The 14832-nt window shown below is 50.9% G+C and overlaps 1 protein-coding gene across 5 annotated transcripts in view; it reads left to right on the top strand.

The window, feature by feature from the left end:
- The window catches only part of DLGAP4 (discs, large (Drosophila) homolog-associated protein 4), a 122524-nt gene that overhangs the window by 45157 nt on the left and 62535 nt on the right, over nt 1–14832 (top strand). For all 5 annotated transcript variants that reach the window (XM_005868480.2, XM_005868477.2, XM_014541425.1 and 2 more), the window contains exons 2-5: nt 2328–3398; nt 6124–6368; nt 9068–9182; nt 12138–12188. In XM_005868480.2, coding sequence (XP_005868542.1) covers nt 2400–3398; nt 6124–6368; nt 9068–9182; nt 12138–12188 — 1410 coding nt within the window. In that variant the 5' untranslated portion in view covers nt 2328–2399. The remainder of the gene's footprint in view (nt 1–2327; nt 3399–6123; nt 6369–9067; nt 9183–12137; nt 12189–14832) is intronic.

The raw sequence follows: 14832 nt of genomic DNA, 5'->3' as shown, positions 1-14832 counted from the left end.
GGGGACATGCAGGAGGCAGTTAATTAATGATTCTCTCTCATCATTGATGTTTGTATCTCTCTCTCCCTCGCCTTTCTTCTCTTTCTAAAATCAATAAGAACATATTCAAAAACAACAACAAGTATCGGTGAGTATGTGGAGAAATTGGAACCCCACACATTGCTGGTGGGATATAAAATGGCACAACCACTGTGGAAAACAGTTTGACAGTTCCTCAAAAAATTAAACACAGAATTACCATATGACCCAGCAATTCTACCCCAAGGTATATACCCAAAAGAATCAAAAGCAGGGACTCACACAGATACTTGTATGCATTGTTCGCTATAGCATTATTCATAAACCAAAAGGTGGAAACAACCCACATGCCCATCAGTAGATGAATGGACAAACAAAATGTGGCATATACACACTATGGAATATTAATCAACCATAAAAAGAAATGAATTTCTGATATATATGCTACAATATGGATGAATCTTGAACACAGTATGCTTAGTGAAATAAGCCAGATACAAAAGGACAAGTGTCCCTGGCCGGGTAACTCAGTTGATTAGAGCATCATCCCGATACGCCAAGATTGCGGGTTCGATCCCCAATCAGGGCACATACAAGAAGAAACCAGTGAAGACATAAATAAGTGGAACAACAAATTCCTCTTTTCCTCTCTCTCTCTCTAAATAAATTAATTTTTTAAAAGAAAAAAAATTTTAAACAAAAGGACAAGTGTTATATGATTCCACTTATGTGATATCTAGACTGGGCAAATTAATTGAGATAGAAAGTAGATTAAAAATCACCAGAGACTCGGGGAGGGCAGAGAATAAGGAGTTATTGCTTAATGGTTATAGAATTTCTCTTTGGGCTGATTAACAAAGTTTGGACATTGGTAATGGTAGTTGTACAACATTGTGAATGTAATTAATGCCACTGAACTGTACACTTACAGATGGTTAAAGTGGCAAATTTTGTGTTCTGTATTTTATCACAATAAAAATAAGACCCATGGGAAATAGGTAAATCCATAGAAACAGAAAGCAGATTAGTGGTTGCCAGGGGCTGGAAGGAGAAGGAACAGGGAGTAATTGCTTACTTGGTATAGCGTTTTCTTTTGGGGTTAAGAACATGTTTTAGAACTAGATACACAGCACTGTGAATGTACTAAATGTCACTGAACTGTACACTTTAATATGTTATGTGAATTTCACCTTAACTCTTTTTTAAGGGAGGAAAAAATCTGTGGGGAGATGAACTCTATGAGATGCAGCCAAATGGGTACTTGCCTTTCCAATGACACATTTGTTAGGTATAAGAAAGTCAGACAATAAGTGAATTAAGTTTCTAACTCAAAAGATGAACAAGGTATTGGAGAAAAGGAAGTTTCCTGGACCCCAGTGTGGGAGTGACAGAAGCAGAGCATACAGAGAGGGGGTGCCATCAGGAAACATAACCAAGGCAGAATCACTGTGACTCGGGGACTGTCAGAGTTGGGGTTCCCCAGACGCATGCCCAAGACAAGGATCCAAGTGCAAGTACTTCATTTAGGAGTAGACAGCTCAGTGTGGGAGGGGAACGTAAGGCAGGGAAGAAGAGGCAGCCAATGGAAGGAGCGTTATCAGCCTTGGCCGGGTGGCTCAGGGCACATGCCTGAGTTGCAAACTTGATTCCCAGTTGGTTGAAGCATCATCCCATACACCTAAAGGCTGCAGGTGCGATTCCTGGTCAGGGCACATATCTAGGTTTCAGGTTTGATCCCCAGTCAGGGTGCACACAGTAGGCAACCGATTGATTTTTCTCTCACATTGATGTTTCCCCCTCTCTCCCTTCCTCTCTCTCTAAAAATCAATATTTTTAAAAATCCTCAGGTGAGGATTAAAAAAAGAAGAAGAAGGGAGCATTATCAAGCAAGTGACCACTGTGGGCAGCTGGAGCTCAGCCTCACTGGGCAGCTCCAGGAGACAATGTCTGAGGCTGGGGGAGGTGGCCAGGGGCCCAGGTTCACACTCATGTGGTCCTCCTAGAGCAGTGATGGCGAACCTATGACACATGTGTCAGAGGTGACACACGAACTCATTTTTTTGGTTGATTTTACTTTGTTAAATGGCATTTAAATATATAAAATAAATATCAAAAATATGTCTTTGTTTTACTATGGTTGCAAATATCAAAAAATTTCTATATGTGACACGGCACCAGAGTTAAGTTAGGGTTTTTCAAAATGCTGACACGCCGAGCTCAAAAGGTTCGCCATCACTGTCCTAGAGCAACCTTCCCAACACCCTATCCCCTCCAAATCCAGCTGACCCCTTTCTGTCTTCTCTCCCCAGGATAGCCGCTGCCCGGGAGAGGCGACCCGGGCACCCCGCTAGGGTGACGGCCCTGCCCCAAGGGCCGAGATCATGAAAGGCCTCGGTGACAGCCGCCCCCGCCACCTCTCCGACAGCCTGGACCCACCACACGAGCCCCTGTTTGCAGGGCCTGACCGCAACCCCTACCTGCTGTCGCCCACGGAGGCCTTTGCCCGGGAGGCTCGCTTCCCTGGGCAGAATGCTTTGCCAGGGGATAGTCTCTTTCCACTCAACAACCAGCTGCCACCACCAAGCAGTACCTTCCCCCGCATCCACTATAATTCCCACTTCGAGGTGCCAGAAGAGAGCCCCTTCCCCAGCCATGCCCAGGCCACCAAGATCAACCGGCTGCCCGCCAACCTCCTGGACCAGTTTGAGAAGCAACTGCCCATCCACCGAGATGGCTTCAGCACTCTCCAGTTCCCCCGCGGTGAGGCCAAGGCCCGGGGCGAGAGTCCTGGTCGCATCCGCCACCTGGTCCACTCAGTCCAGAGGCTCTTCTTCACCAAGGCACCCTCAATGGAGGGCACAGCAGGCAAGATCGGTGCCAATGGCAGCAAGAAAGGTGGCTTGGAGGACGGCAAGGGCCGGAGGGCCAAGAGCAAGGAGCGGGCCAAGGCTGGGGAGCCCAAACGGCGCAGCCGCTCCAACATCTCGGGCTGGTGGAGCTCCGATGACAACTTGGACGGGGAGGGCGGTGCCTTCCGCAGCAGCGGGCCAGCCTCCGGGCTGATGACACTAGGCCGCCAGGCAGAACGCAGCCAGCCTCGTTACTTTATGCACGCCTACAACACCATCAGCGGGCACATGCTCAAAGCCGCCAAGAACAATACCACTGAGCTGACTGCCCCACCACCCCCGTCCGCACCCCCGGCCTCCTGCCCCAGCCTTGGGGTGGGCACTGACACCAACTATGTCAAGCGGGGCTCCTGGTCCACTCTGACCCTCAGCCACGCCCACGAGGTGTGCCAGAAGACCTCAGCCACCTTGGACAAGAGCCTGCTCAAGTCCAAATCCTGCCACCAGGGTCTAGCCTACCACTACCTGCAGGTGAGTCCCCTTCAAGGGTCAGAGTGGGGGAGGGATGTGAGGAAGGCACAGTTGTGAGGTCCAACTGGGTCACAGATTCACTTGGAAAGTTGTTTTAGTCAGGCCTCTGTACTCCCCTAGGAAATGGGCGACCCGTGATACCTGCTCATAAGGGGATTCCTTCCACTGGCCATGCTCTCAGCAGACATCGATTAGGTCCCTTCTGAGATCAGCCCTGAGTGGGGACTAGAAATGTCCCTGCCCCGTAGAAGACAAATCTGGAAGCTGTGCCATCTACCCACCTCATAGGAGCAATTGCATGATGTTCTAATTACCAGCCTCCTGCTTGCTACTCCCACCAGACTGGGCTCCTGGAGGACAGGGACCAGATCTGGTGCAGCTGTATGTCCCCAAGGCCCAGGACAGGGTTTGGCATAGAGGAAGTACTCGGGAAATGTGAAGGAGAGAGGGGTAGATGAACAGACGGACACTTAAATGAACAGAGCTAGAAATAAATAAGACATAGCCCCGATTGTCAGGATGCTTGGAGAGAGACACCTGAACAGACATGTCAATGTGAGCAGGATGTTCTGGGGAGAAGCATGGAGGGCTACAGGAGTGCAGAGGCCCTAACCCAGTTTGGGGGACTAGCTTTATTCTTTCAAACGCGAATGTTTATGGAGGCACTTGTGCACCAACACCACACTCAAGGAAAGAGGCAGAAAGCTCAGACATCTCCGCTGCCACACATCCCCCAGGTTTCTCAAGGGCAGGGAGATGGCAGAGCCCAAGATGTGGGTGGAAGTTAGAGGAAGCAGATTTTAAGTACATGTCAAGATGGAAGGGGCTGCTTCTGTAGGTAATGAGCTGGCATACCTTGGGGGAGGGGAGGATATGCCAGTGCAGGCCTGGCCAGGCTTTGGGAATACATTAGATGCATTTTGAACCAATGAACATCAAAGTCTGACAAAGCCCCGAGTTCTTGTCATTCTATATAAAATTCCAAAGACAGTGAGACTAAGGGGGAGAAAGGCTATTTTTTTAATAGGGAGAAAATGAAATCTAGGTAGTACTTTATATATTTAAGGCTTTTAATGCTCTCAATCCACTTCCTAGTTTAGAAATATAAGAGTTTTGGGTGACCTGGCTCCCTCTCAAAATGGTATGGTTGGTCTGATCATGTGAAAATGCTTCCAAAACACCATGAAAGGGTGAGCCTGCAGGCCCTGAGGCTGCGCTGCCTGCTTACATACAGGGAGGGAGATGGGTGGGGGTTATGGTTGCAACACATTTTGAGCAGAAATATACAAGGCCATGTTCCCAGGGACAGATAGAGGTAGGGAGGCTGGACTAGCAAATGGTTTGGGGATAAAATATACAGGCTCTCGTGACTGTCCGGGTAGTCAGCCAGGGAAAGGGGTTTGAGAAGGCTGAAGGGAGCCCCTAGGGTGGGAGTCCAGAGAGAGACCGTCCCTCCCTCAGCTGGGAATTGGCCACTGGCAATGTGGTATTTATGGTGTCTGTGCAACCATGCTGATTTGGGGAGTGTGCATTTGTGTACCTAGTGAAGAATGGATATGTTGTGTACACTGGGAAATATGCATACCTGGGCATCCATGGTGAAGTATAGACCTAGTGAGGGTGTGTCCTATATATGTGTTGAGGGAAAGATATGGTGATCTGGGCACATGTTGAGATGTGTCCATGATGCAATGGTGGCCAGCATGTATGTGAGGTGTGTGAGTATGCTCCGGGTTCACGTTGTATACATGTTGAGGGGTGTACACATGATGTAGGGGCTACTGGGGCGCATCCTTGGTGAGATGGGTGTGTATGGGAAAGTATGCTTGCTCTCAGATATGTACACAGGGCAAGGCCTGTTTACTCTGTGCTGGCACTGAGGTGCATGTAAGTGCTGAGATATGCATCCTCATTCATCACGAGGTGAACATCCACTGCGTGTACATGTGTGTATTAGATGAACGAGGGGTGTAGGCTGTGGGTGCAGCCCTGGAGCAGAGCCTGGCCTTAGAAGGACAGAGGGGTTCCCCTCTGTTGGTTTCTGCCACTGTAACCACTGTGGACTAAGACTGCCTCACAGCTGTGATCTCACTTGCCCTTATCACAACCCCTTCCACAGGTGGGATGCCCGAGGTTCAGAAGGTAAAACCAAACCCCTTTCCCAGCTTACCAAGCGGCTGCTCCATCCTGGAAGCCAGCTCTCCAGTACCTCAGTTTACTGACCTGTGGGATGAGGGATTGTGATTGGCTTGGAGGACGCAACCCCCATACTGATATGCCATCGTTCTCTCCCATCCTAGGGCGGGGCTCTTGGTGTCGGGTCTGGGGACCTCCCTCAGGCCTGCTGTTCTCATCTGTGCAGTGGCATGGATCAAAAGCCACCCGCTGAGATAGCAGGGGAGGTGACGGAACACTGGCTACTCAGGAAGGTAGCTGCGGTGGAGGTCTTTGTGAGCATACATCCTTGGGCAGTTTTGCTGGGGCACCCCGCCTGGATCCATGGAGAACTCTGAGGTCGTAGATGGTCAGGGACTTGCTTATCTACGGCCCATAGAGAAGCTGTGGCAGAGCCGGCTCTGGAACCCAGCTATCCTTCCCAGCCCGGGCTGCTTCCATGGCAGTGCCCAGCACCAAAGGCTGAGCTCTCTAAGCTGGGGAGCCCGAGGCTGAGCGGCCGGGGCTTCCCTGGAAGTGTCTGTGCTGAGGCCGTTCCTCCCATCCCCAGGTGCCCGGCGGCGGTGGCGGCGAGTGGAGCACCGCACTGCTGTCCCCACACGATGCGGACACCACAGCGGAGGGCCACATCCCCTGCCGACGCATGCGCAGCGGCAGCTACATCAAGGCCATGGGCGACGAGGATAGCGACGACTCCGGCGGCAGCCCCAAGCCCTCACCCAAGACTGCGGCGCGGCGCCAGAGCTACCTGCGGGCCACGCAGCAGTCGCTGGGAGAGCAAAGCAACCCGCGCAGGTGAACGCGCAGTCCCTCCCCCTAGAGCCCCGCCCCAGGCAAGCCCTGCCCCGAAGCCCCGCCCCTAGGAAGCCTCTGCTCCATCACGTCCAGTGGGGCCCCAGGAGATCTCAGCTCTCACCTGAGCCCCGGCCCCGCCCGTGGAAGCCCCACCCACAGGTTAACCCGGCTTCATTGGAGCTCCGCCCCTTCAGGTGAGCCCTGCCCGCACAGGAATTCTTCCCCTGGGGAAGCCTCATCACGCTTCCTACCAGCCCCGCTCACAGGTAAGCCTTACCACCTAGGTGAGCCCCTCACAGTTATGCCCCATCCCTGGGAACCTCTCCTTCCTCCCTTTCGGCTGCCCCCAGAGAGCCCAACCCCACAGATGAATCTTGCCTCAGATCCAGGTGAACCCGAGCCCACAACGATCCAAGCCCCCTAGGTGAACCCACCTTCACATTAGCCTCCTTCCTGAGATGCCCATCCTTAGGTTGGTCCTTGCACTTGGATGAGTTGATTTTAGAAAGCCCCTCCATTTGGTGAACCATCTCATAACTGCCCCCACTCCCCTCCCAGTTAAATTCTGGCCACAGGTGAGCCTCATCCTTTGGTAAACCAGGAAAGCCTCTCTAGAGTAACTGGCCCAGGTAAACCCTGCCCTTAGGAGTGCTGTCCCCGGGTGAATTCCACTCTCACAGAGGACCTGCCCCAGGGAACACTTTACTTCAGGCGAGGAGAACCAAGGTCACCACTTATGTTAGCACTGCCCAGGAAAGGTCAGAGGCCCCTCTGCCCATCTCTCTGTAATGGACCCCTGGGGTGAGCTCCAAGATTGGGAAGGAGGGAGGATCCAGAAGTCAAAGAGAGATAGACAGCCTTCACCTGTCCCATCACCCGCCTGCAATTCCACTATTCAAGCCTTATCCTGTTGCTTTAAAACTTGGAAGAGTTCGTGAAAGTACAGTGGGGCCTTGACTTACAAGTTTAATTCGTTCCGTGACGGAGCTCGTAACTCAGATTACTCGTATGTCAAATCATAAAGTGAACGAGTGAGACACGTGATGCTGGGCTGATGTTGTGGCGTTCACTGTGACGTTCGCTGCGCCAACTAGCGGTGGGGTATCTGAAGCTGGCTCGTAACCCGAATTTTAGCTCGCAACTCAAAGCAAAAATCGGCCGAGAGATGGCTCGTATCTCGAAAAACTCGTTAGTCGGGACACTCGTAAGTCAAGGCCCCACTGTATGAACAAATGAAACATATGCACACAGAAAGCAGCAATTAAAATGTTAGAGAAAGAGGTGAGGCGTTCACATGCAGAAGTCGCCATGGGGATTAGAACAGAAAAGAATAAGAGGCAAGTTATGGAAAGTCTATCGAATGAGTACAAAACGAGTGAAACTTGGTATAGGGGATTCAAAGTCCACTGAGGAAGAAAAACAGAAGCAAGTCAGAAACAAACAAAAGAAAGACTAGGAAGAGTTAAAGAAAACAAGCTTAGTCCTAGTTCCCCAACTACTGGGGGCATGGACCCAGGCTTCATGGAGGAGGTAGTTTGGGAGGACTGAGACAGAGGAAAGACAGGCCAGGTGACAGCAGGACTGAGGCAGTGAGGGGAGAAGCCAGGAGTCTCGCTGGCTGGGACAGAGGCAGGGAATGGTCTGCTGGAGGGAATTCAGGACACTACTGGCCAGTCCCAGGTCAGTCCCTCTCTGAGCCTCATTTTCCCCATCTTTAAGTGAGAGGGCTGAGCTAGCTGATCTCTAAGACCTCTTTTAGGCCTGAGACCCCACAATTCTATGAATGACCAATGGACACTGATGTTGGAGAGGTGGTTAGGACCAGGACAGAGGCCTTGAATAAGAGGAAATCAATCAATAATGGTAGCAGTAATAGTACTGAGGACCGTCTGCTAGCACTTGCTGTACTCTGGGGTCTACTGCCCCAGTGCACTTTAATCCGCACCACTGAATCCTCCCCGTCACAGCCCTGCAGGCACGCACAGTGTCATTCCCACTTAATAGGTGAGGAAACTGACGCTTAAACAAGGGTGATGACTTGTCCAGGGTCACCCAGTGAGGAAGCTGGACTCCAATTCAAGCCCGTCTATAGCAAGAGCCTGAGCTATTGGCTGCTTGGACCTTGTCCCCAGAGTAGTGAGGGGTCGGAGGGGGCAGAAGCAGGGTCAGGTAGATGTGAGAAAGATTGAAGAACAGGGGCCATGGAGAGAATTGGTGAGTCTTCAGGGACCTGGTGGAGGCCACCTGAACATCCTGCTGAAACTGAGGCCCTTTGGGCAGCCCTAGTCTGAGATCAATGCTGTGGGGTCTTGCCCCCACCTCCTCTGTCCAGCCCCTGGAATTGCCCCAGACCTGCAAGGGAGGGGACTGTAGCATTGAGCTGGTGTGGGCCACCTCAGGATTGGAACGGTCAAACGCAAGCTTATGCTGCCACCTCACGGCTGCAGCGGGCATGACAAGTGTGTACTTCCTGCACCTGCCAGCTTCACAAGGCCTCCAAAGGCGAGGAGTGCTCCCCTTGCTCACTGCCCAACCACCACCACCACCACCACCACCACCACCATTACTCAGGCTGGCAGTGACCTCCATTTTTCTCTCTGCTATTTGATGACCTTGGCTAGTCTTTCCCCCTCTGAGCTTCAGTTTCCCAGGCTGAACAGTGGGTGAGCTGAGCCCTGTCTGCTTCCCACCCCCACCAGGAGTCTGGACCGCCTGGATTCCGTGGACATGCTGCTGCCCTCCAAGTGTCCGAGCTGGGAGGAAGACTACAACCCCATCAGCGACAGCCTCAACGACTCCAGCTGCATCAGCCAGGTGAGGGTGGTGGGCAGCCAGAAGGACAGTGTGCTTGACAGACAGAGCCCCTGCTCTCACCCAGGGGGACACACATCAACGCCCAACCCCTGTTGAGTGGTCTGCATTGTGCTTCTGTTTAGTCTGTTCTCGGAGCTACCTATGTGTGTCTCTCTGTCCCACTGACTGTCCTGTGGCTGGTGAGCAGTCACAGGGCCTGACATTGCATGGCCTAAGCTGGGTCCTGAGGGAGGGCCCACACCATGGCTGTAGACGCAGGAGCCCTGAGGTTAGGGAACTGGAGACCTGGGTTTGGGTCCCATCTTGTCACTGACTAGAGGAACCCAGAACAAGTTGCTTCCTCCCAGAGCATGTTCCCTGATTTACCACAAGAGGGTGGTAATTTCTATTTCAACAGGTCGTGAGGAATCAATGAGATAATGAACATAAAGTGCCCACCAAAGGGTAGCTACCTTCATGGTGCTTATCGCCTTCTTGCTGTGTGACTTCACACAAATTGCTTCTCCACTCTGGACTACTAACAGCAATAAGCATACGGTGCTGCACTTTTAATTCTCAGCTCCTTGAACCCTCACAGCCAACCCCAGAGGGGGCATTATTATTCTTATCCTCATTTCAAAGATGAGGATACTGCGACTCAGAGAGGTGAGGTCACACAGCTAGGAGGAGGCAAAGCTGGGTAGGAATCCAGAGCTGTCAGACCCACCTCTGGATCCCAGCCCTTGCCAGGTGTTCAGTACTTTAGAGTTTGCAAAGGTGGGACTAGCCAAGGCTTGAGGGCTTCCCCCATGGAGTGGACTTGGAGACAAGGCCCAGAGAGAGCATACCCCGGCCAATAGTGGTACAGCAAGGCAGCGAGGGCAGCCAGATGCAGACCCAGCCTTCTCTCTGTGTGCCGTCCCATGGCCCAGGCTAATGGACTGCTTAGAATCAGAAGGCTTTGGAACCCCCAACTCCTCAACACTCCATTATTCCTAGTCTGGCCAAACCTTTCTCAGGCCCCCAACCTCAGCATTGTCATTCCCAGACTCCGAGGAGACTGACCTCAGTTTTGGGGAGGGGTACAGCATCCCAGACATGGGACCCTCTGCCACCCTCATCCTGGCCCCACCAAGTCTTACCTGAATAGTTGTCCTGGCCTCCATGCCTGCCACCTCCAGTGTGGTCTCAGTGGCCAGAGAGAGCTTTTAAAAGACTTAAGTCAGGTCCTGGCCAGGTAACTCAATTAGTTAAAATGCCATCCCTATATGCCAAGGTTTGGGGTTCAATCCCCAGTAAGGGCACATTTAAGAGTTAACCTATAACTGTATCAATAAGTGAAACAAATAGATATTTCTCTTTCTCTTTCTCTCTCTCTCTCTCTCTCTCTCTCTCTCTCATCAATAATTTTTTAAAATTACATATACAATGGCCTGGCCACTGTGGCTCAGTGGTTAAGCATTGACCTATGAACCAGGAGATCAAGGTTTGATTCCTAGTCAGGGCACATACCCAGGTTGTGGGCTCAATCCCCAGTATGGGGCGTGCAGGAGGCAGCCAATCAATGATTCTCTTTTATCGTTGATGTTTTTATCTCTCTCTCCCTCTCCCTTCCTCTCTGAAATCAATAAAAATAAAAAAAAGAAATATACAGTGAAAGACTAAAGTCAGATCACACCATACCCCTGCTCAAACCCTCCCATGGCTCCCACCACACCCAGGTGAGAGCCAGAGTCTTTACTGGGTCCCGTGAGGCCCTGCCTCCCTCTGGGACATGATCTCAGTTTGCTCTGTGACTCATCCTGCTCCGTCCACACTGGCCTCCTCTCTGCTCCTTACACATCTTATCCCTGCCCAGGTCACTGCATTTGCTATTCCCTCTCCCAGGAGCACTCTCCTCTCAAATCTTTGCACGGCTGACTCTTCCCTGCATTTCAGGTCTTGGCTCAAATGTCACCTCCTCAGAGGGGCCTGCCCTCTCGTGTAAAGTAGCTGCCCTCTCGTGTAAAGTGCTTCATTTTCTTGGCAGCACTTACCACGATCTAGAATTACATTTACTTCACTTCTTTACTTAATATCTGTCTCACTCTTAAGACTGAGAGCTTCCTAAAAGTGAGGGCCTTGCTTGTTCCCCACAGTGTCCCCAGTACGGGGCACAGGGCATGCAGGTGTGTGCTGGATGGACAGCTTCCCTCCCTGTCTCTCCCATCCTATCATGCTCTCTTCTCTCGACTCTCAGTCTTCCTGTCTGTACCTGTCTCCCTCTGTTTTTCTCTCACCTCATTCACATTTTTCTCTGACTCTAGTGTGTCTCATTTCCATGTTTCTCTCTGGGTCTGTCTGTCTCTCTCTCACACCCATCTTCACCCCTGCCTGGCCCTGGCACTTGGAACATTTTTGTCCTTTAGCTACACAAAAAGGCACAGATATCAGCCAGGCTGGGGACCCCAGCATATCTCTCCTATTACCCCCTGACTAGCCCCAGCTCTGTCCTAGTATAGGGTCCTCTGAACCCCCAAACATTCACCCCCAGAAGCTTGAGCGACCTGAGCCAAAGTCAGAGATTTGTCAGCTCTAAGCTGTGTCTCTGCAGCCTTGATTCCTGTCCGAGAGAGCTTGTCCCACCAGGCATTGGATTGTGCAGGCCCTGACCAGGGAAGAGAAGGCTCTGGGCTCTGTCCCTAAACTACAGATCCTGGGGGATGCCTTCCAGGTAAGAGGCAGCAGACAGGGCATCCATGGTGCCAGGGGCCAGACCAAGAGAAAGATGTGTAAACAGCACATTACAAATCCCCTGAAGGAGTGAGCCTCCCATCCCTGGAGGAAGCCAAGTGAGACCTCCTAGCACCTGGGCTACAGCCAGTCTGAGGAGGAGGTTAGACCAGCCAGCCACAAGTTCTATTGCAGCCGAGCCTGAACAACCAACCCCAGCCCCAGCCTTGGTCTCCCCATAACCCTCCCCTTCTCTTTCTACAGATTTTTGGACAGGCCTCCCTGATCCCCCAGTTGTTTGGCCATGAGCAGCAGGTCAGTATGTTTACCATTTTTTCGTACCCCAATCCCAGATCCAGAGCTTGGTCTTAGGCCTGGCATCTGGGTGGTCCTAGCTCCCAGCCTGGACAGGTAAAAGCAGAGCCAGCACTAGGAAAGCCACCTCCAATGAAGGTGGAGTCTAGGCTCATGTTGGCGCCTTGACCTTCCACTCCTTGGCCCTATTGCTTCACTTCTCTATGCCTGTTTCCTCCTCCCCAGAATAGGAAAGAATGGGTGAGGTTCTATGAATAGGGTAAGATATAACTCCAGGACAAGGGGAAGCATTCCCTGAGTCTTCTGGCTCCCTCCCTCCTCACCTCCCCCAACGCTGGGGAAAATCCTGGGCAGACTGTTTTATTTGGACAGGCTGGGGGCTGGTGGTATTGACCTCAGCCCCGAGATGCCCTAACTTTTCTCCTTTTGGGGCCTTTAAAGATGTTGGGACTTTCTGAATGCAGAGACTTTTCAATTTTACAAAAGTTGATGGAGGCAGGGCCATCCTGGTATTGTCTTTGGTAAGGGTGCTTCCCTACCAAGCACACTCATCCTGCCCCTGGAAGTGGCCCTCTCCTACCCACCCCACCCCCATTGACCCTCTCCTCCCTCCAAGCCCCAAGACCAGAAACTAGAGCAGGAAAGGTGCTCTGAGCTCAACCCCTCATTGTGTCCAGGAGTAGGCAAGGGACTTGTCTAAGGCCACATTCTACAGAGGCAGAACTAACTAGGACTGGGCCCCCTATTGCCTGATGCCAGACATGGATGCCTTATGTGCCTCCCACCCCGATGTCACATTATCCTCGAAGGTCTTTGGGAGTCCACAGTAGGCCAGGCAAACCACAGGGCAGTTCCCTGCACACAGTGTGTCCTCAGTGATACACATGCCACCAGCACAGACCAGGTGACCCCCCCACCCCGCCAGAGCTTGCAAGCATCTTAACCAACACTTACAAATCCTTGCACTCACCCCACAGAGCTGCCCATGATACTAGGTACAGGTTAACAGGTGCTTATTCTCCCAGATACTATTCTAAATCCGTGATATTAATTATATCACTTAATCTTGATAAAAATCCTATGAAATTTGGTCTATAACTAGTCCCCATGTTATACCCTTGATCTTAGCCAAAAAGCTGAAAGCAGTATCAGCCTCCATTTTATAGATGGGGAAACTGAAGCACTGAACAGTTAAATGACTTGCCCACATTCGTATTGTGAGGAAATTATGAACCAGGGATTGAAACCCTGGCAGTCTAGTTCCAGAGCTGAGCCATTACTGTGAAATCCCAAAGCAAGACCTCATTGCCCTTGGCAGTCACAAGGGCCTCTCAGTATATTTCAGGTGGCAGCGTTGGAAGATAAACACCTATCTCTTTACTAGCCCCTGCATTTTGAATATGCCACACTGCCTTTTAATTTATCAGCACTACCCAGTAGAACTTTCTGCAGTGATAGGATTGTTCTGTAACCCATGCTCTCCAATAAGGTAGCATGAGCAAGTGAAATGTGAATAAGGAAATGAATTTTTTATTTAATTTTAATTAATTTAAACCTAAATAGCCACACATGGTTACTACTGTAACAGCTTTAGACCTTTCCAAACATATGCTTGCAATTGGGCGATGTCATTTTACTTGATGCAGTCAGACAAGTACACAGGCATTTCATTTCATTTAGATGGAGAAACACTGACCCAGAGGATAGGGATGGCCTGAGATCACACAGCCCGGTCCAGAGCAGAGCTGGCCCAGGCCCAGCTCCATCCTTTCCTTCACATGGTGCTCAGTCATGGGCTTCTCTCCCCTGTAGCCCCAGGCCTCACCCAGGACCTCCATCCAGTGTCCCTTTGTGGCCAGCTGACTCCTCAGCTTATACTCTGTGATCCCCAGTTACCAACATGACCCAAAACATGAGTCAGGCAGATGCTTCTAGAACCCTCCCCAATATCCACTCTGTATGCCAGGGCTGGATTAATCTTCCTAAAATATACATTTGGAGTGTTTGATTCTGCACTTACTCACTGGGTTCCCCTGGTAAGTGTCTTCCCCTCACTGCATGTGGTATGAGTTATCTCATTAATCTTGATAACAATCCTATAAAATTTGGTCTGTAATTAACACCCATTTTATAGATGGTAAATATCTATAAATTCTAAGATAGTAAATATCTAGCACGCCTATTGGCACCCCTCACTCCAGCATTCCGAGCAGACATTAATAACTGATTATAGCCCTAGCTGGTTTGGCTCAGTGGATAGAGCGTCAGACTGCGGACTAAAGGGTCCTGGGCTCAATTCCGGTCAAGGGCACATGCCCGGGTTGCGGGCTCGATCCCCAGTTGGGGGCGTGCAGGAGGCAGTGGGTCAATGATTCTCTGTCATCATTGATGTTTCTATCTCTCCCTTTCCCTTCCTCCCTTAAATCAATAAAAATATTTTTTTAAAACAATTTATTATAGCATACATTCCCCCACTAAATTTATATGTGGCCGCAAAATCTATCAGTCCATCAGTGTGGACACACAGGTATAATCTAGTTAATATCCTGGAAACTATACTTAACAGTTTCTCCTCCATTGTAGAGATGGGGAAATGAGAAGGGCTGTGTATCTCCAAGGGCTCATCTGCTCATCTTCTTCTATG

This window comes from Myotis brandtii, unplaced genomic scaffold, assembly GCF_000412655.1.
Source record: "Myotis brandtii unplaced genomic scaffold, ASM41265v1 scaffold27, whole genome shotgun sequence".
In the NCBI taxonomy this organism is placed as follows: domain Eukaryota; kingdom Metazoa; phylum Chordata; class Mammalia; order Chiroptera; family Vespertilionidae; genus Myotis; species Myotis brandtii.
The sequence above is the reverse complement of the archived record's forward strand: the minus strand, read 5'-3'. Positions and strand labels throughout refer to the sequence as shown.